At 36.3% G+C, this 19,551-nt stretch overlaps 1 protein-coding gene across 1 annotated transcript; it reads left to right on the forward strand.

Annotated features, from left to right (window-relative positions):
* Window positions 1-626: 626 nt before the first annotated feature.
* Window positions 627-14,172, forward strand: LOC134843537 (stress-70 protein, mitochondrial-like). Its single transcript, XM_063859643.1, has 9 exons — window positions 627-688; window positions 763-1,391; window positions 6,264-6,519; window positions 7,349-7,558; window positions 8,011-8,238; window positions 8,691-8,886; window positions 9,243-9,457; window positions 12,067-12,210; window positions 13,754-14,172. The coding sequence occupies exons 1-9, from the start codon at window positions 647-649 to the stop codon at window positions 13,862-13,864; spliced, it is 2,031 nt and encodes a 676-aa protein (XP_063715713.1). The 5' UTR covers window positions 627-646; the 3' UTR covers window positions 13,865-14,172.
* Window positions 14,173-19,551: the final 5,379 nt, after the last annotated feature.

Genomic DNA, 19,551 nt, shown 5'->3' on the forward strand with positions numbered 1-19,551 from the left:
TATCTATCTATCTATACTATATTTAAATGCTGTCTGTCTGAATACCTGCTTTTTTAATTTATTTGATTATGCCTGTCTACCCCTCTCCTAATTTTTCACTTTCAATTTGGTTTCGACGATTTAGTTCAAAATAGTACTACTGTCAAACGGTTCAAAGTAGTACTACTGTAAAAATCCTGACGATGCATATAGTTGTTTGTACACTCTTTGTTGTTTTTCCTCATCTTGACGCAGCGTAAAGGTAAAGGAAAGGATTTTTACTGGACTTAAGGGGACTGAACTAACCCATGATAAGTGGTTAGTGGGAATCTTATAAATCAGCAAATAAAAAAATAGAAGACAATTAAATTGATTTAATTTTTGAAATCAAACTACAAAATCAAAAACAAGGAACAATCTCACCCGAGCTCCCTCTTCCCCACAGAAAGCCACTTGACAGACCTGCCTCTAAAATTCCTCAGAGGGCGCTCCACAAACGTCAAACATAACAAATCTATTTAATAAGTTTATCACAACAATTAGGCTAAATACGATGACGGGACTCCTGACTGTAGCCTCTGTTACAATGGTACTTTTCACCTGATTATCCCAGTATTTTGGTTGTACAGAAAATTAATTCTTCTTTTTGAAGTTTTCAGTGCTCAAAATGGTAATGACACAGCTTTTGAGGCGATCCTCGAGCGCTCAGGTATGCAAATGCTTCTCGTATTGGTTAGTTTATATTAGTATTCTTTGAAATGATTTGAAGTATTCTTTGTGTAGTTTTATTCATCCTTGAAATTGAACGGAGGGTTGTACCAAAGTACGCGATTATCCAGCGGAAAGGTCCAAGGCAATGTTGTTGGTATCGATCTGGGTACGACCAACTCGTGTGTTGCAGTCATGGAAGGCAAACAGGCCAAAGTTCTGGAGAATGCGGAGGGAAACAGAACTACTCCTTCAGTTGTTGCTTTCACAAAGAACGACGAAAGACTTGTAGGTATTCCCGCTAAACGTCAAGCTGTTACAAATCCAGAAAATACCTTGTTTGCTACGAAAAGACTCATCGGTCGTCGCTTTGACGACCCAGAGACTCAAAAAGACATCAAAACGGTGCCATTTAAAATTGTGAAAGCAAATAATGGTGATGCCTGGCTCGAAGCGCATGGCAAGAAGTATTCACCCAGTCAAATTGGAGCATACGTTTTAACTAAAATGAAAGAGACTGCTGAAAGCTATCTTGGAAGCAACGTGAAGAACGCAGTTGTTACGGTACCAGCCTATTTCAATGACTCCCAAAGACAGGCTACCAAAGATGCTGGGCAGATAGCTGGACTAGACGTGTTGCGGGTGATTAATGAACCAACAGCCGCTGCACTGGCTTATGGGCTCGAGAAGACAAGCGATAAAATGTGAGTATCAAGTTCGAATTAATGTGGATGATAAACCCGTTCTTATGGGGCGCGCAGTCTAGTATATGCATCACTCTTCTTCGTAGACATGAAATTGGGTTTAAAATTGCTGGTTATAAGGATGAAAATATCAAATGCATGATCAATGATTGAAAAAGAACGGATATCTGAATTTCATTGTTTTATAATTTATATCTATTCTGATCATAATTGAAACTTGGTTTTATATTGGAAATTGTGTGGTTTCGCTTGCAATTTCTCTACTTCGGATTTTACGCCTGATGTAGTTATAAAATTGTTGTGAACTGTAGTGGAGCTTCATCGACAAAGTGATGAAAATGACGCTTTCTTGATTCATGATCGAAAATGAACGGATATCTGATTTTTTTTTCAAATGTAAAACTCTATTAAGCTAAGTGAAGCTCTTTTCTGGCGTTATCTGTCTATATCTATCTATCTATCTATCTATCTATCTATCTATCTATCTATCTAACTATCTATCTATCTATACTATATTTAAATGCTAGTGACAGCTATCTCCCATGTTCAAGCTTAATAGTTTTGCATGTTTAACGAAAGAGTTTTTTTCATGTTTAAGCTATCATATTTTGCAATGCTTAAGAAAATTTTTCAATTAGTTTTGCACAAGGTCTTTAATTTTTCAGTATTGTTTTCGAGGCCAAATAAGGTCTGTCTGTCTGTCTGAATACCTGCTTTTTTAATTTATTTGATTATGCCTGTCTACCCCTCTCCTAATTTTTCACTTTCAATTTGGTTTCGACGATTTAGTTCAAAATAGTACTACTGTCAAACGGTTGTCTCCAATCTCTCTTTATCTTTATCTGGATTTTCTATCGTTTTTTTCTGTCTTTTTTCGATCCTTCTTTGTCGATTTGTTTTTTCTATCTTTTTTTCCATCTTTCGAGATATCACGTTTTTTTGTGATTTTTCAAAAAATTTTCAGAAAACTTGAAATAATTTTTGTTTTCAAAATTTGAAATTCCTTACCCTGTATTTGGGTGCTGCCAGGATACTCTCGGGTGTAGCGAGTCTTGTAGCGAGTATCTCGGGTGGATACTCTCGGGTGTAGCGAGTCTTACTCTCGGGGGTAGCGAGTGTAGCGAGAATCGGGTGTAGCAAATATGACTGCTCAAATCCTTGTAGTTTTCGAGATATGACGTTTTTTGTGATTTTTCAAAAAATTTTCAGATAACTCAACAATTTTATTTCTTCAAAATTTGAAATTCTTAACCCTATAGTTGGGGGCTATCAGATTACTCTCAGGAGTTACGAATCTTGTCTCCAAATATGACTGCTCAATTCCTTGTAGTTTTTGAGACATGACGTTTCTTGTGTTTTTTCAAAAAATTTTCAGAAAACCTAACGAATGTTTTTTTTCTTCTTAGTATGAAATTCCCAATTCTGTAGTTGGGTGCTATAAGAGTACTGTCAGGTATTGCGAAACTTGCCTCCAATTTTAATTGCTCAAATCCTTGTAGTTTTTGAGATATGACGTTTTTTTGTGATTTTTCAAAACATTTTCAGAAGACAACAATTTTTTTTCTTCAAAATTTGAAATTTTTAACCCTATAGTTGGGAGCTATCAGATTAATCTCAAGAGTTACGAATCTTGCCTTCAAATATGACTGCTCAATTCCTTGTAGTTTTCGAGACATGACGTTTTTTGTGTTTTTTCAAAAAATTTTCAGAAAACCTAACGAATGTTTTTTTTTCTTCGTAGTTTGAAATTCCCAACCCTGTAGTTGGGTGCTATAAGAGTACTCTCAGGTATTGCGAACCTTGCCTCCAATTTTAACTGCTCATATCCCTGTAGTTTTTGAGTTTTGAGAGATGCCTTTTTGCTACTTTCAAAAAATTTTCAAAAAATTTAAATTTATTTTTTTTCTTCAAAATTTGAAATTCCAAACCCTGTAGGCGGGGGCTATCAGAGTACTCTCAGGAGTTACTGCTCAATTCCTTGTAGTTTTCGAGATATGACGTTTTCTTGTGATTTTTTCAAAAAATTTTCAGAAAACTCAAACGAATTTTTTCTTCAAAGTTTGAAATTCCCAACCCTCTAGTCTTACTGAAATTAATGGAAGTTTCAAAAACAAAATTAGTTATTTATTGCATTAGCTCGGAGTTATAGGTTGTATTTTTTGTCATCAAAAATGATCCGTGGTGATACTTCTTCGCGTGAGTTGCTGGTACAGTGAGCTATGTTTTTTTTCCGATCATTGGCTGTGTTTTAGTTTTTTTTTGTTTTCCAGGCAAAATCAGGTACCACAATTAATCATTGGACTGGCTTAATTAGTATATCATATTAAATCCTTTCAGTCGTGATTCGATCGACTTTAAAAACTTCCGACCGAGCGTGGAGAAAAACTGGTTTAAAACTCTAGATTTTTCGTCTATTTTTGAGCGAGAAAAGTGACCGAGTAACGATCGCTATGAAATTTTACTTTTATTTAGACCTTTAGGCTAAAAAAATTAATTTACTAGGAAAGAAAACTTGTTTTGGATGTTAAGGTTTGTGCTTCGTTGGCAATAAAAGTTTTTTTCTAAAACATATAAAAAAAATTTTACATCTTTTTTCATTTTTGTCGGTCATTGTTACCGATCATGTCATTTTTTTTATTTTCAGTTTTTTGTGTGTGTGAATATGGTCGAAACATTCTGCTACTTGCACAGCTAAGGATTATCCTTGTTTCGTTTTGTGGTTAGTTTGAGCTTTGTTTTCAACTGGCCTCGATATAGTGATGACTATTCAGAATTTGAATCCTGATACGTTTCATAGTTACTCTGAAATACACTGGCCGGTCTTTTGCTTTTAAGTATTTAGTCTTCTGTACTTTTTAGTCTGTCATAGAAGTCATGATTCAAATTAGCTCAAGCTCGTCTGTTTCACTGCATCATATTTCTTAGAACCCGCAACTAGTTTTAATCCCATCAGAAATTGTTGTCACAGCTAAATTTTGGTCTTTTTTTGGTGATCAGAATCCCAAGAATGGTTTGAGTATTTTTGATTTCAGGCGTCATTTTGATGTATTTTTCTCTTGTCTGAAAAAAAAAATCGTCTCTGTTTGACACAAACCAATGGAAAATATTTTTCTGGTTTGTCACTTAGGAATATGTAATTCTACATTAGGCCCTACTGCATCTCTCACTAAAAATGCCGAAAAAGGTCTGAATTTGTTTTGTTTTTACAACTGCGATCAGCTTAGTATGTTGGTACGAATCTTCTTTTTTTCTAACCTAACTCGCAAGTAAAAGTGTTCAATAAAAGTGTTCACGTATTTGGAAATTTCACTGTAGCATTGGAAATTGCCTAGCATAGCATCTGTTCTCTGCTTTTGTTTTGGCTATTGTTTGGCGTTTATTAAGCGTCCGTGGCTGAGTGGTTAGTGTATGAAACTCTTAACCTCTAAATTGCAGGTTCAAGTTTTAGAAGCAGCCGAAATTTTTTTGCGAGGCTTTTTTCTAATTTTTGTTATTGCATTTTAGAGAGCGGTTTTTTGTCATTTTCTCGCAAGTGTTGCGAAGCTTCGCCTCTGTGTTTAAGTTATTTGAATGTGTTCAAATCTCAGTAAAATTATTGAAATTTCAAGAGAAAGTCGCGATAATTTGTTGAAATAATTTGGAATTATAGACGACTTGTTGTTTTTAGCCTATATAGGCTGATACCCAGTTTGTTAATTTGTCATAATACTTCAATAATCTTTGCCTTTATGGTCATGTAGTTGTAGACTTTATCTCTGTTTTCGGTGGGCCTGGTTATTGTGATGACTTAGCATTGAATCTTGATACGTTTCATAGTTTTTCTGATTTATATTGGCTGCACTGTGTCATAAGGAGCATCCATTCTATACTGATGATTCTTGATAGCGTCCGGAATCAAATGAACTTGTCTTTTAGGCTTAGAGTTCATAACTCGTAACTAGTTTTGGTCCAATCTGAAAAGCTTTTACAGGCTAGCTCTGGTCGATTAAATCAAAATTGGTCCTGATTTTTTCAAAGATATGCAATACGTTTAAAGGGAAGATAAAAAAATGTGGCTTTTTGTGCTTTTCTGCTAGATTTTGTATCATCATAGAAATAGGAATTAATATCTTTATTTTGACTTGAGTTTGAAAAGAAAGTTATTCTGAAGTCTAAATTCAGAAAATTGTAAGTCCTTCTCGGTACCTGAATTAAAAACCCCAAATTTTTGTGAATATGTTCCGTTTCGTTTTTTTTTAAGGAAATTATGACACGGAATTTTCTGTGCGCCTTGCCCATCATCTGGCTGTTCTTATTTATTTTCTTGTTTATTTTCAATTGAGACATTTACATCAAGTGAAAGCTGCCAGGTATCGCTCCAGTTTCGATTTAAATTTTTGTTGTATTTTCTTGGTTTTTTCAACGTGGTTGCTGGGCTCATTTTCCCCATTCAAAATGTCGAGCAAGTTTGAGGCTTTTTAAAGAAAGAAGTGACAGTGGTTAACAATTAACAATGCGAGACTCGGAAAAGATTGACATCGGGGCCAGTAGTAGGTTATCGTTTCAGTCTAATGTGGTGTCGAATAGCAAACTTGATTAGAGTAATACTTAATTTCAACTAATTATAAATAATTTTGAACATGATTTTTTTAATGAATATTCTACTTTGCTGTAGCTAAATATGATAATTGTTTCGACTTAGATGGGTTTTCTTCTATTGCATTTTCCTAGAAAGGTTCCATTCAATTGTCCGGTTCGATTTGTCGATGTTCTTTTGTTACTCTTAGTGTCTATATTTTTTGTCCCCAGTTGATCAGCAGTTTTTATTTCTTCGCAGAGTGTCCACTCGCCTCTTGTCTTAAATTCAACTGATATAATTTGTCTAATTCCTAGCATTGCCGTGTTCGACTTGGGAGGAGGAACATTTGACATCTCAATCCTCGAGATTCAGAAGGGAGTGTTTGAGGTCAAATCTACAAACGGGGACACCCACCTGGGAGGGGAGGACTTCGACAATGCACTGTTGAACCATTTGATTGATGCTTTCAAGAAGGATCAAGGCATCGATCTGAAGAAAGACAATATGGCACTGCAGAGACTTCGTGAGGCGGCAGAAGCTGCTAAAGTGGAACTTTCATCCTCAATGCAGGTAGATTATGATTGAATGCCAGCGAAATTGAACAGAATTTAAGAGTTTACGATCGATCCAAGTATAAACCAAAAATGCGATGGCTTGCAATTATTTTATCATAATAAAATCTGTCTGCAGTGCTGATTTAAATTAACCGGACAAAATGCACAAACCTTGAAATTTAAAACGTGTTTTTCCCAAATTGGGTTTAATTTAGGCGAAATACGATGAGCTGAAAATTTTCTTAGAATTTTAGCTTAGTGAATATTGTAAAAATTGTATTGCGAAATTCAGACCCAAACTGTTACCCCAAAAATTGATCATTTTTGGCTTTTTTTAGCAATTCAAAAATTGCCCCAAAACTACGGAGTTAATTACTGACAAGTTTATATCAAAACTACCCTCTTACGAAGCCCAACGAAGCCCAAAGCACTGTATAAATTAATTTATTTTTTTTGATAGACAAAAAAATTTCATTTTCTTTTATAAACAACAATTTTTTAAATTTAAAATAAATTCAACTTTTTCCACTTAATGTCAACCCACTTTGAAAAAAAAACATATTCTAATCATTTTTTTGCGTTCTGTCCGGATAATTTGAATCAGCAGTGTAATATTTTTCAACTGAGTGATGTACAAGTGAAAATTTTAGGTCTTGAAGAATTTCTTCACTAATGTCTATTTCCTTTGTTATTTTGAAAAGCCATTTCTTAAGATGTGCGCTGGAAATCATGTAAATCAGGGATAAAATATTTCGCTGCCTTTGCTTTCTTCAAACTTCGAATGTGTTGATCAATAAGAAGAAATTGTATATTCATTTTTTCACCTATTGTTTTGTTTCCCGTAGACTGATATCAACCTGCCCTACATCACTATGGACGCTTCTGGACCCAAACATATGAACATGAAGTTGACCAGGTCACAGTTCGAGAGTATAGTGGAGCCACTGATCAAAAGGACCATCGAACCTTGCAAGAAGGCCCTCAAGGACGCCGATGTCACTAAAAGCGAGGTCGGGGAGGTCATCCTGGTCGGAGGCATGTCTCGAATGCCAAAGGTCAGTGGCCTCTTAATAAAGCTCTCGGATATTAATTTCAAAACTGAAAATGGGCTCCCAAAAATCACAGTTTTATTTACTCCTTCAAAAAAGTACCCTAAAACTGCATTCCGGCTTTTCTAGAAAAATTGCATGAAGATCTGACTGGTTGGGCTCACGGTCATGCGATCGAAACCCACTTCGGTCTCGGTTAGAGCGGTCCGAGTGTCATCCGCCTCCTCAAGGTGGGACTGGCTGCGGCGAAAAGGATGACATCTCCCTCCCCCACGATTGGTCCTGCACTGAGCAGGACCGAGGGCTAATAAATGAAATGAAAATCTTACCTTCATCGAAAAAATTGTAGATCCTTGCCTGATTCCAATTCAAGCCCCGAGCACATCAATACATAAAACTAAGCTATGACTACCAATCTATCGACTATATTTTTCTTGATGTGTCTTGTTCCTGATCAGGTGCAGTCGATCGTGTCTGAGATCTTCGGTCGCCAGCCGAGCAAGAGTGTGAATCCAGATGAAGCAGTGGCAGTGGGGGCTGCGATCCAGGGCGGAGTGCTGGCGGGAGACGTGACTGATGTGTTGCTCCTCGACGTCACTCCCCTCTCGTTGGGAATCGAGACTCTGGGGGGAGTATTCACCAGACTCATCAACAGGAACACCACCATCCCCACCAAGAAGTCTCAGGTATGGTAGTTAACTTTTATTCAAAGATTATTCATGATCATTTTTGTTTTCATAAAAATGGGTCTAGTTGTTTCCGATCACTTTTCGCATTTAATGGTCTAGTGCCTAATAATTGGATACGGAGAAAAGATATCTCATATAAAATTTCATGTAATGTGCAAAAGTTCTTGATAGCTCAAATATATATATTTTGAAATTTTTTGTGTTTAATGATTTTTGAAAAAGTTTTGCAGTTTTTGCACATAAAATAATGCTGAGGCATATTTGAATAACGCTTTATTTTTTAATTTATGATCGTTGCCGAATTAGTTGTTTTATGTCGATTATTTACCCGCCATAATCAGTGAAACTTCAATCAAAGTCGACGCATTCAATGACCTAAAAATTGGCAATATTTGTTTGATTTATACATCAGTTTGCTGTCCCACCAATTCATATCAATCGTGTTGCAGGTGTTCTCCACTGCAGCCGACTTCCAGACAACAGTGGAGATCAAAGTGTTCCAGGGGGAGCGTGAGATGGCGGCCAGTAACCAGCTGCTGGGCCAGTTCCAGCTGGTCGGCATCCCACCTCTCCCCAGGGGCCAGCCCCAGATCGAAGTCACCTTTGACATCGATGCAAATGGAATTGTGCATGTGCACGCTAAAGGTATGTATGTCCTATTGTCATTGTGTATACGTTAGATCAAGTTTTTTTCTTTCAAGTTCAAGTCAGTTTTGCCAGTTTGTTGGTTTTCAAAAAAATCGGAATTGGCTTGCAAGAACTTCTGATTCTCTATTTAGAGTTGTTAGTTAATTAAAATGTCATTAAAATAACAATGAACAACTGACTTCAATTTAACTCACATTGAAATAACTCTGAATTGTGGAAGTGGCGGGAAAATTGTATCATCATTTTAGTATTGAGGGTGTGTTTAAAATTTGAAGATTATTCCTGTGGAGTCAAAAAATGCCTTTTTGATTGCATTTTTTTATACATTAAATCAATTTTATCTTTTTTTGCAGACAAGGGTACTGGCCGTGAGCAGCAGATTGCAATCCAGTCTTCGGGAGGTCTGAGCAAGGATCAGATTGAGGAGATGGTGGCCAACGCAGAGGCCCATGCAGAAGAAGACAAGAAGAGCAGAGAGAGGATCGAAGAGGTCAATCTCACAGAGTCCCAAGTACATGACATCGAGAGCAAATTGGACGAATTCAAAGACCAACTGGACGCTTCAGAAGTACGTTTTGTGGAGTTTATTTGCTGAAAAATGAAAAATAATTTTAGTTTGAAGTTTCAATTTTTGAGTTTTTCCAAAAGTTGACTTATTCCTCAGATCTTAATGGGTAGTCGGAATATTCAGGGCTTTGCCCTGATAAGAGCAGTCTTGTTTTAATTTCAGTTTGCATCCTTTGACCGCAAATTACGCAACAGTGCAAAACTTTAGGTGAAAAAATGGATTTTAACTAATTGATTTTCCAGTAAAAAATACCTTCTAATGCCATTTTTTCAGCTTGGGATAGTTTTTACTCCAGCGATTTAGCAGGCGTAGTGTGTTTCTCTGAAATAAAGTTCTCATTCGGCGACATTTTTGCTATAATCGCGATCTATAGCATTGGAATTTCCTTAGCATCTGTTCTCTGCTTTATTGGTGGCTAGTGTTTGCCGTTGGGCTCAGAGGAAAGGACGTGAGATTACTAAGCTACTTCTCGGAGGTTTTATTCATATTTGGTAGCATTGGAAATTTATTAGCATCTATAACTGCATAATTGAGGGCGTCTTAGCAGTTTTTCAATGGCCCGTGGCGAGAACATGAGACTCCGAATCTCGAGGTCGCAGGTTCGAATCTGACACTTATCAAATGTTTGACTAATTTGAGGCATATTTCTACGTTTTCTTAATTATCGTTAGAGTGGCTTTTTGTAATTTTCTTGCTAGTGTTTGCAAAGCGCCGCTTAGCCTCTGTGTATCGAAATGTGTCGATCATGAAAGGTACTTCAATTTAAAAGAGCTTAAAAGTGATATAAATCCACAAAAATTCAAAGACATTATCTGCTCTTTTTGAGATCAGTTTAATTAATTTGCCGAAAGGTAGGCAAGTTGCTCTCTCCAATTACGAAAATGGAAAGGTCGCCAAAAAACATGACCGCGTCTTCAGTTTCGAAATCGGATTTTTCGATTTGCCAGCTGAATAAAAAGTTTACATATTGATCCAGTTTTCTTAAATTTGGTTAATTTTATCAAAAAAGAGTCAACCTTAAATTAATCTTGAAAGTCAAAGAGCTTTAGGGTCATTAATTTTTTCTGAAATTCGAAAGTTTTTTTTCTGAAAACGAATTAGTTTTTTTGTTTACTTGCGTTCAGTGACTCTTTTTCAGCTGTCTGTTGACTCTATTTTAGAGTTTTAATTGGGGTTTTAGTTGTAGTTGTAGAATTAGGCCATAACATAATTCTATTTGGTTTCAGTAACTTCTTTAAGTATTCGTATTTTCAGGCCAGATGTTTGTTCCAGCTGTAGAATGGCCCTAATTTTGGTAGTTTTTTGCGACTCAAAAAATTCATTAAGAATTCAATCTTCGCTTGCTGCAAATCTGTCATAGATATAGCCAGTAGCGCACTAGTGTTAAATACTAAATTTGCTTGTGCTTCCACGGAAAAAAAATCTTTTGTTTCCAGATATAGAATATAACCAAAACCTCTGCTCCACAAATCTAAGTTTAGCCAACTATCTAAGTTTTGAACACAGAATTTGTTAGCTAAGGTTACTAATTTATCCCAGACGGCTTATTAGCTATGTTTTTGAAACTCAAATCACCCTATGGCGTTACAACTGGTGCAGGACTTTTTTTTCATTAAACAACTTTGTTCATAGAATGTGCACGTGCAAATCCTACCAGTGTTTTACTTGATTTAATATATATTCAATCAATCAACTGGCGTAGAGGTAACATACCTGCTTGAGACGGGGGAGTAGTGGTGCAAATCCAGGGACGTGTTTTTTTCGCTAACTAGAGTTTTTATGCTTTTTCAGACTATAGTCCGTCTGTTTATTTTTGTCGGCTTAGTTCCTGTTGCCAGACTTTTTTTGAAGGTTCAGCTCTCTTTCAAATTGCTGTAACACCCATAGCCCGGTAGTTAGGTTCCACTCGAGACTTGTTTTTTTTTTAAAGTCAAAATTTTCGGCTATCTTAGATTTTTGTCTTTCTGCTTATTTTTGTCGGCTTAGTTCCCGCATCATTCTGTGTAAACAAGGAGCTTTAGGTTTTTGTTCAATTTTTGATTTTCATTTGTTTTTAATCATAGTCGTTCATTTTTGAATTGCAAATGATTCGAAGCGCAGATTCGTTTCTGTGTCCAATTTCAAAGTTTGACATTTTTTTCAAATACTATCTTTGATTTTTGTAATTCAGCCGATTTGATGTGTTATTAAATGATAATAATGTTTTGTCAATTGAGTGAAATGCAATTTTTTTCAGTAGTTTTTGTTGAACTTTTAGGTGATCCATGATACTTTCTGACGTTTTGATGGCCTTTTTTGTCCCGACTGCTGGTCTGGGAAATATTTTTGATGCTGAATTGTTTTTGGTGATTTCTGATGTTTTCTTTGTAATTAACTTTTTCTTCACGTGATTTAATTCATCGCTATATGATGCTCAGAAACGTAATGACGGTATCCAGCGATCAAATGATATATTTATTCTTAGCCTGGTTCGTTTAATGCTGATTTGTGTATTGGTTGACATTTGCTGCATTATTTAAAAAGGGTTACAGAAATTATGGTTTTTTATGAATAAGACAAATCTGTAATTGAATCCAAATGTGTAATCTGTGTGTGTCGGTGTGTTGTAGCTGCAGAAGTTGAAGGACGAGATTGAGGACGTGAAGAAGTTCATGGCGAATAAGGAGGAGGAGACTGCCGAGACCATTCGGGAGAGGAGGAACACTCTGCAGCAGAACAGCATGTCACTCTTCGAGAAGGCATACAAAGCCAAGGTCACTTCCACTATACTACTATACTCTAATCTACTATTTACGCTTGCGATTAGCAAACGTTATCAAATCGGAATGCAGACATTTTTCCGGTTAACAACTAGTTTAACAAAATCAGTTGAATCAAATTTGAGTTTTCATGAAATTGAGCATGTCAGCTGCATGACATGCTGTTTTATGAAAATTCAAATTTAGCTACTGGGCATATACTAGTTACAACAGGGTAGTTTCAGGGGGACTTGAAACTTTTTAAAGTTCTTCAAAAAAAATGTTTTTTTTTCCGGCTTAGCTGGTGTTTGCTCAAATATTGTCGGCCTTTTTTCCGCTTCGAAAGTATTGTTCAGTTGCTAGTTTGAATTTCAAATGTTTTGCTTGGCATGTTTGACCAGAATTCTTGTTTGATAAAAAGCAAGTATTATGAGAAAGTGTATGGGATTGGGCACTTTAATTATATATTTTTTGAGATGCTTTGGAAAATTTTATCACATTTTACAAAAAAATGTAGTTTTTTTTCTCGAAAACCGATCTACCGATTTTCAAAAAAGTAGTATCCGTAGAAAGACTGCCTGCATTCTTGTGTGCATGCATACTTCCCTGATCTCTTTTTGCTTTACCCTTCAAAAAGCCTTCGCAAAAGCCTGTGGGTAGGAATAATTGACCGATATTTTTGATTTTTTTCCGTTTTCTCAAAAACTAACGTTCCAAATCTGAGATATTGATTTGAATGAATAAAAAGGACTTTAAAAGCTTCCCTCTATAAGCGGCTACGCGCAAACGTTTTTTACACAAAATTATGACCTTCGAAATAGTCAAATTTTTTTAAACTTTTTTTCATTACGAGGCCAAACTGTGCATTTTTTGCATTGTAAGCGGATTCCGCAACAAGGACGCTCCCTTTGTTCTTCTTTTGTTCTTTACTTTCTTTTGATCGTTCCGAAAAAATTTAACATGTTTAAAGAATTGTCTCTGGAATCCAGGAACATACAGCCACAAAATTGTGCGCTTATCCAGTGCACAGTTTGGCCTCGTAATGTTGAATCTATTTTAATTTTTTTTCGAAAACTAACCTTCCTCGAAAACTAACCTTTCGTTGTTTTAATGAAGATAACAGTTGTGCTATATGAAGATAATTTTTCGAAAACTAAAAGACAGGTCAACCATAGAGTTCCTCAAAATCAATTTTTTTTTTTTAAATTACCTTTTATATGAAAATTACATATGATTTTATTTGCCAGAAGTGATTATATATGACTTGTATGAAAGAGACACAAAGTCATATCGTATATAAAATTTAAAAAAACTTTTTTATAGAAAACACTGACCAGGACTTTGAATTGAGGTAAAGAAAACCGCAATTCAACCACCAAATTAAAGCCTTTATTTCAACTGTTGTGTTCATACTAAACAACTGTGGTAAGATTTGAACGAAAACTGCTCTGAAGTTGCAATAAGGGATAGCATATAAGACAAAAAGTGTATTTTATGTGATGGCGTCATTACGGTCTGCGGCGAAATTTTTTTTTGAACCGCTCTTTCTTTGTTTTAGATGGCCCAGAATGAGTCATCAGGGAGTTCCTCGTCCTCCACTTCTTCGGATGAGTCATCGAGTGAAACAAGTGACAGTGACGACTGTGAGAAGAAGTCTAACCAGTCCTAACCTAATGCATTTAGTGATCTGACGTCTCACTTGACCTTGTTTCACAATTCACACTTCCTCAAAACTACAGAATGTTACTCTTCTATTGCGAAGTTGTTTTTGTAATCCCTACTTGTTATGAGATGGTTCTTTAACTGCTGCCTCCTTATGCGTTTAACCGAGAAAGTATTTTCCGGAGTTGTGTTCTAGAATGACATGTTTATAAGTTATTTGGAAAAATGAGCGAACTATGGAATAAACATGGTATAAAATGGTATATATGATTACTCGTATCGAAGTTTCAATTGAATTGAATGCTTATAAGTTCTCTTTTTATTTTTTAATTAATTACAAGTAGCGCGGAATTTTGATTCACTGAATACTAATATGTCGGGTTATGATATTGAAAAGTCAGCATGGGCTTATAATTGATCATAAACAGTTAAAATGAATGGTTTTGTTTCGACTCTTGAGAAGGCAATCAGAAGCACTGTAAAATGTAATTGGTAAAAAAAGGGATTAAACGATCAATCCATCTCGTGAGCCTACTTTGGCTTGTCTTAGATCGTTCGCTGGCGTTTAATGCACTGATCAAAGCTTGATGATCAGTAATGACTGTGAAATTTTCCCCTTATAAATAGTATTTGAAGTGTTCTATCGCCCACACGACCCCCAATAGTTCTAGCTCATTTACTGAATATTTTTCTTCCAACGAATTTAGAAATCTTGACGCGTATGCAATAGCTACCCACCCCTCTTGTGTGTTATGTTCTAGGGCCGCGCCGAGTCCATATGTAGATGCATATCATACTACACGTGTATCAAGGTTTTGATCAAAATGTTTATTTCGAGTAATTCCAGCGACTAACTTTTTAATCCTTTGGAATGCGGATTCATGTTCAGCCGACCAACTAAGTGTTTTGTGCTTGTCTGAATTTTTTAGAAGAGGACGTAGTGCCGCAGCGGCCTGTGCCAAATGTGGGATATACCTTGTAAGATGATGTATTGATACCATGAAAGTTAAGTTGTTTGAATGTTTTAGGTGGGAAAAGATTTTCGATAGCGTCTGTTTTCCTTGATAAAGGGGTAGTCCCTTCGCTATCAATGTGAAACCCAAGCCATTCAATTTGTTTGCAAGCAAACTTACATTTATCCAATGATATTGTGAGATTTTCTTCGTCCAGTTTGTGAAGAACTTTTTCCAGAGTATCTTTATGCTTTTCTACTGATCCTTTCGTAATAATCAAGATGTCATCTTGATACGCATATGTATTTTTACAATTAGTTAATGTCAGGTCAATTGCTTTCTGGAGTTCTGCCGGCATATCTGTGAGGCCGTAAAATCCAGTTTGAAACTGGTATGTTCCCGTGGCGTTTCCTCCAATGAGGCTAAAATTGCATTGATCTCTTCTTTTCTTATCCAAAGGGATTTGTAAATATGCGTATCATACGTCAAGAGATGAGAACAATGTTTGTTCTTTTGGGTAGGATTTTATCGTGTGTGCGATTTTATCGAGTAATAAATCGATGTTCGGCATCTGGTACTTGTTTTCATGAATGAATTTATTAATTTTCTTTGAATCTAATGCAAGTTTGACCGTTTGATCCTTTTTAGTGTTATTACAGCGGACTGATGAATTGTTTTTCGGAACATTTTTCCAGTTTTATAATGAGTTTTATAATGTGGATTGGAATACGTCGACGTTTTTCTTGAATCGGTGTAACGTCCGGAATAAATTGTGTTTTCATAACATGGTTTTTTGACTTTCCGATTCTAACACAAAAATTTGTGAAATTATCTCTTACCCATTGTTTTTATCTCCGGGTGTGATTTTTCTTCTTCTGTTATATTCAGGACCTGTTTATATTGTGATTTTTCTTGAACTAATTTTTTTCCGATGTTTGGGAGTAAATTACGACCGAGAATGTTCGCTTTTTGGTCGTCCACCACAATAAATGGGGCCGATTCGATAGTCCACCCGCCGGATTCTATTGCTAAAATTAGTCGTCCTTTGGGGATGATAACTTTTCCCTATAGCATGCTAGATTTCGTGCTGTATTTTCCAGCGAGATTTTTTTAAACAAATACTGGATTTATCATTCTGGTGTATTCGACGTGCCGTCGTTTCGTTTAGGAATGACATTGGACTCCCGGAATCCGCGATAGCAAGTATTCCAGCTGATTTTGTTTTGAGTTTCACAATATGTCCATTTAAATCTTCATCACTGATATTTACCGTTTGTTTGATTTCAAATGCATCTGCTATTGCCACCATGGAGTAGTTATCTCTCTGTAGTTTCTCCCATCCGCTGTGTGATGTGAACTCAGCAAAAGCAACTGGGTCGTTATCTTCGGTTTTGTGAAGTTGACTTTCATTTTCATTTCTCGCTTCGTCTTCATTGTTCTTTGGAAGAAAGTTTGCATGATGTGAACGACAGACTCTCGCAAAGTGTCCTCGCTTTGCATATTTTGTGCAAATTTTTATCCCGGGCTAGACATGTTTGTAGATGGTTAGGGCTGAAAGGTTTCCACATTTATAGCATTGTTTTTGAGAAGTGTAGTTCTGCGGACCTCTGTTTTGATTTTCCCTTGTGTTTTGGTTTTGTCTTCCGCGCGAGTATTTTCCTCGATTATTGTTCTGGAAATTTGAAGAAAATCCGCCACGACCTCCTCTAGGTTGGATGTAGCCCATTGGTTCTTGTTTGATCGTCACCGGCGAGGTGGGTCCGATTGGATTTAATTTCATAGTTTTGCTGTGTTCGATGCCCTTTTCACGTCTTATTGCATATTCGTATGCTTCTTGTGGCGTTCTTGTTTCCGCTAATAGCTCCTCGGCAATTTTTTCATTGTTCATATGCGCGGTGAACATATCACGAACCTATTCATCCTTCTTGTCTCCAGAGTCTGCACGTGAAGCTAGTTCCACCAGATCAGCGTGGAATTGTTCCAGTGTTTCATTTTTTCTTTGTTTACGGCAGATAAAATTGTATCTTTCGATTGCTATGATTCTTTGTGTGATAAAAGTGTCTTCCAATACTTGTTTTAATTGTCTTGTCGTTGTCGTTTGTATATTTAGTCCTGGTCGTTTTTGTTGAACTTGTCTTTGTCCTTCCATGCCTAGACATAGAAATAAATAGCTTCGTACTCTCGCATCCGCCTCGTCCCAGATTACTCAGTTAAACATAACGCCCTTGTCTCTTGCTTTTTGGCATCTATTTTCCCAATCTACGTTCTTCTCTTGGTTTCTAACCGCTCTGTTTCTTCGTTGTGCATCTGTTTCTCCTTGTATTTCGACTTCTAAGATTGGTTTAGTTGGCAGAACGATATCAGGTTTTTCACGTAGCAGATCTTGAATCTCTATTCCATCTTTTGCGAATAGTGCAAGTTCTACAATTGTGACCCATTTACTCCATTCTAGCGGGGCTCCGCTGATGTTTTTTCCCAAAATGAATTAATGTTGAGTGGGTTTTTTTGGATCCTGCTGACTGCGCCATGTCATACCCTTAGGTATGCTTAATGCTAATATTGAATCCGAATGGATTGGCAAGTCAAAGGTGAATAAGGCAGGCTGAGAGCATAAATAAGACAACTGGTTCGTAAACTCTTTATTTAAGTTCTGATGATATAAGCTAAACTCTTTGTTAATTTTGTCTTCAAGGTCAACTGACCAGCTCAACACAATGAGCTTAATAATTTATATAGTACATTGCCAATCCGGCCGGATGACACTGCGTTTGTTTAATTTTTTCTTCGTCTAAACTCAGCTTGGTTCCTGTACTTTCTCTGGTTTTAAGAAGCAGCTCGTATATTGCCCCCTAGTAAAAATAAGTTCAAGTCTCTTGTGAAAGACTATCTTAGTTATTTTTTATGAGAATTTCGCTAGTTTTTGCTAAAGAATGTAATTTTTTAAATGTGTCAATTTAAAAAGCAAGAAGCAGCGTAGTTTTTGCTAGTGTTTTCTTGCATAACGCAATTGTTGATTTTTGTTGATAAAGTCCAATCGAAGTTCGGTTATAATGTTAAACGGCTGCTGACATTGAACTGAGGCTTTCAGAAAGTCTTCGAATTTGTTACAGATCATACTTCGCAAAAAACTATCCGCGATAGCTCTGATGATAATCTTTTGAAGCTTTCAACGACCCAAAGACTGATTTGGACATTTTTTAGTTATGTTTTTTCCATCATAGGGCTCCCTCACAGATCCGAATCGCAAAAATTGAACGGTTATGTTCCAACATTTGTCGTATACCTAGAAATTTTTGGGCTTCTGTGGGTTCTAATCTGTTCCGATTCTGGGTGGTCTAATTTTTTGGGGTCTTTCTTTTTGGTTCTTAGAAATAACGATTCTCAAAAAATCAAGAACTTCAATTCCAGGATTCTTAAATGGTTTACGGGCACTGTAAATGGTCACTGAATTACTGATATTTTTTGTTCATAATTTGATGCCAGCTGTTATGCCAGTTATTCTTAGAGTCCCTTCAGTTGCAACTCAAACATTAAAGAAATTTTTTAAGAGTTTTGAACGTAGTGAGTATTCTTATATAGGTCTTGGTGATTTTTTTTCAGGAAAAGTCTTAAAAATTTAATCACGCTTTTTTGATTTTTTAGCGTTTTGACTTTCTTTTTAAGTTAAGTGCATTTCCGTGGTTTAAAAGAAGGCAAATTCCACTATTAAACAGCTAAAGTGTAAAGGTCACGAAAAACTTCGATTTTTAATTTCGAAGATGGAAATTATTATCAGATTTCCCAGCGAAATAAAAGTTATACCTATTGATTCAGTTTTCCTTGCGTTCGTTAGTCTTTTCCAACGGTCAGTTGGCAGTGTTCCAGAGAATTTTCTGTGTAATTGCGCTTTTTTGTAATGAATGGTTGTTTACCCAAGTTTTGTCGTCCTTTCATTTTGAAGTTTTTAACGCTTTTGTTTGTGTTTTGCGACTGTTATCGTGAAATTGAACTTCGGATTGAGACAAACCTTTCAATTTTTTGTAGTTTTTTTCCTTTAATTTTCAACCTGTTTTGGCAATAATTGTATATGATTATCCTGCGTGGTTTCCGAGTCTCTGCTCACCGAGAAACTTAGAACAGCTCAAACACTAGGGACTTAGATGGTCATATGGTCCTTTCCGAATCCGAGACGTATCCGAATTTTTACTGACTCGGGGCTTGTTTCAACTTTTTCTTATTGTACTTAAGAGGGCGGTTTTTTGTCGTGTTCTTGCTAGTGTTTGCGATGCGCAGCTTCGCGTTTTTGTCAAAATTGATTTTTCGCAACAATGAAAATAGGCTTGAGTTGCATTCGTTTCGAGGATTTTGGTTAGTACTTCGAAATACAACTGTCTTCCAGTTAAAACTCGCGATTAGCGAATAAAGTTGTGACAAACTCGTTTCACTTTTACCGAGTAGTTTACCGTGTTAACGGTTTCTATCATGAGTCTAGAATCAATATCCAGGACGCGCCCATAAACATCAAGAAGCAGAAGCTGATACGGCAAGCTCTTTTTTGTTCTACTTTGTTGTTCTACTCTCTTTCGTTCTACGTCACATTACGATTTGCATAGAACTTGTACCTGGTACTTGAGGTGTCGAATGTATTTGTACCTCATTTTTGGGTAATTGAAGCTTTTACTACTGCTATTACTGAATTGCCACTTCTGTCTCACTTTCTATTCAGCAACTTGAATTGTTGTGATTGCGTTGTATCGCAAAG

This window comes from Symsagittifera roscoffensis, chromosome 4, assembly GCF_963678635.1.
Source record: "Symsagittifera roscoffensis chromosome 4, txSymRosc1.1, whole genome shotgun sequence".
Lineage (NCBI taxonomy): Eukaryota > Metazoa > Xenacoelomorpha > Acoela > Convolutidae > Symsagittifera > Symsagittifera roscoffensis.

Bases quoted from the DNA above. Each gene is read 5' to 3' on its own strand.
- LOC134843537 (XM_063859643.1), top strand. From the start codon at position 647: ATGGTAATGACACAGCTTTTGAGGCGATCCTCGAGCGCTCAG. The intron at 6,520-7,348 runs GTAGATTATGAT...TGTTTCCCGTAG, and splicing joins AACTTTCATCCTCAATGCAG to ACTGATATCAACCTGCCCTA. The intron at 12,211-13,753 runs GTCACTTCCACT...TCTTTGTTTTAG, and splicing joins AGAAGGCATACAAAGCCAAG to ATGGCCCAGAATGAGTCATC.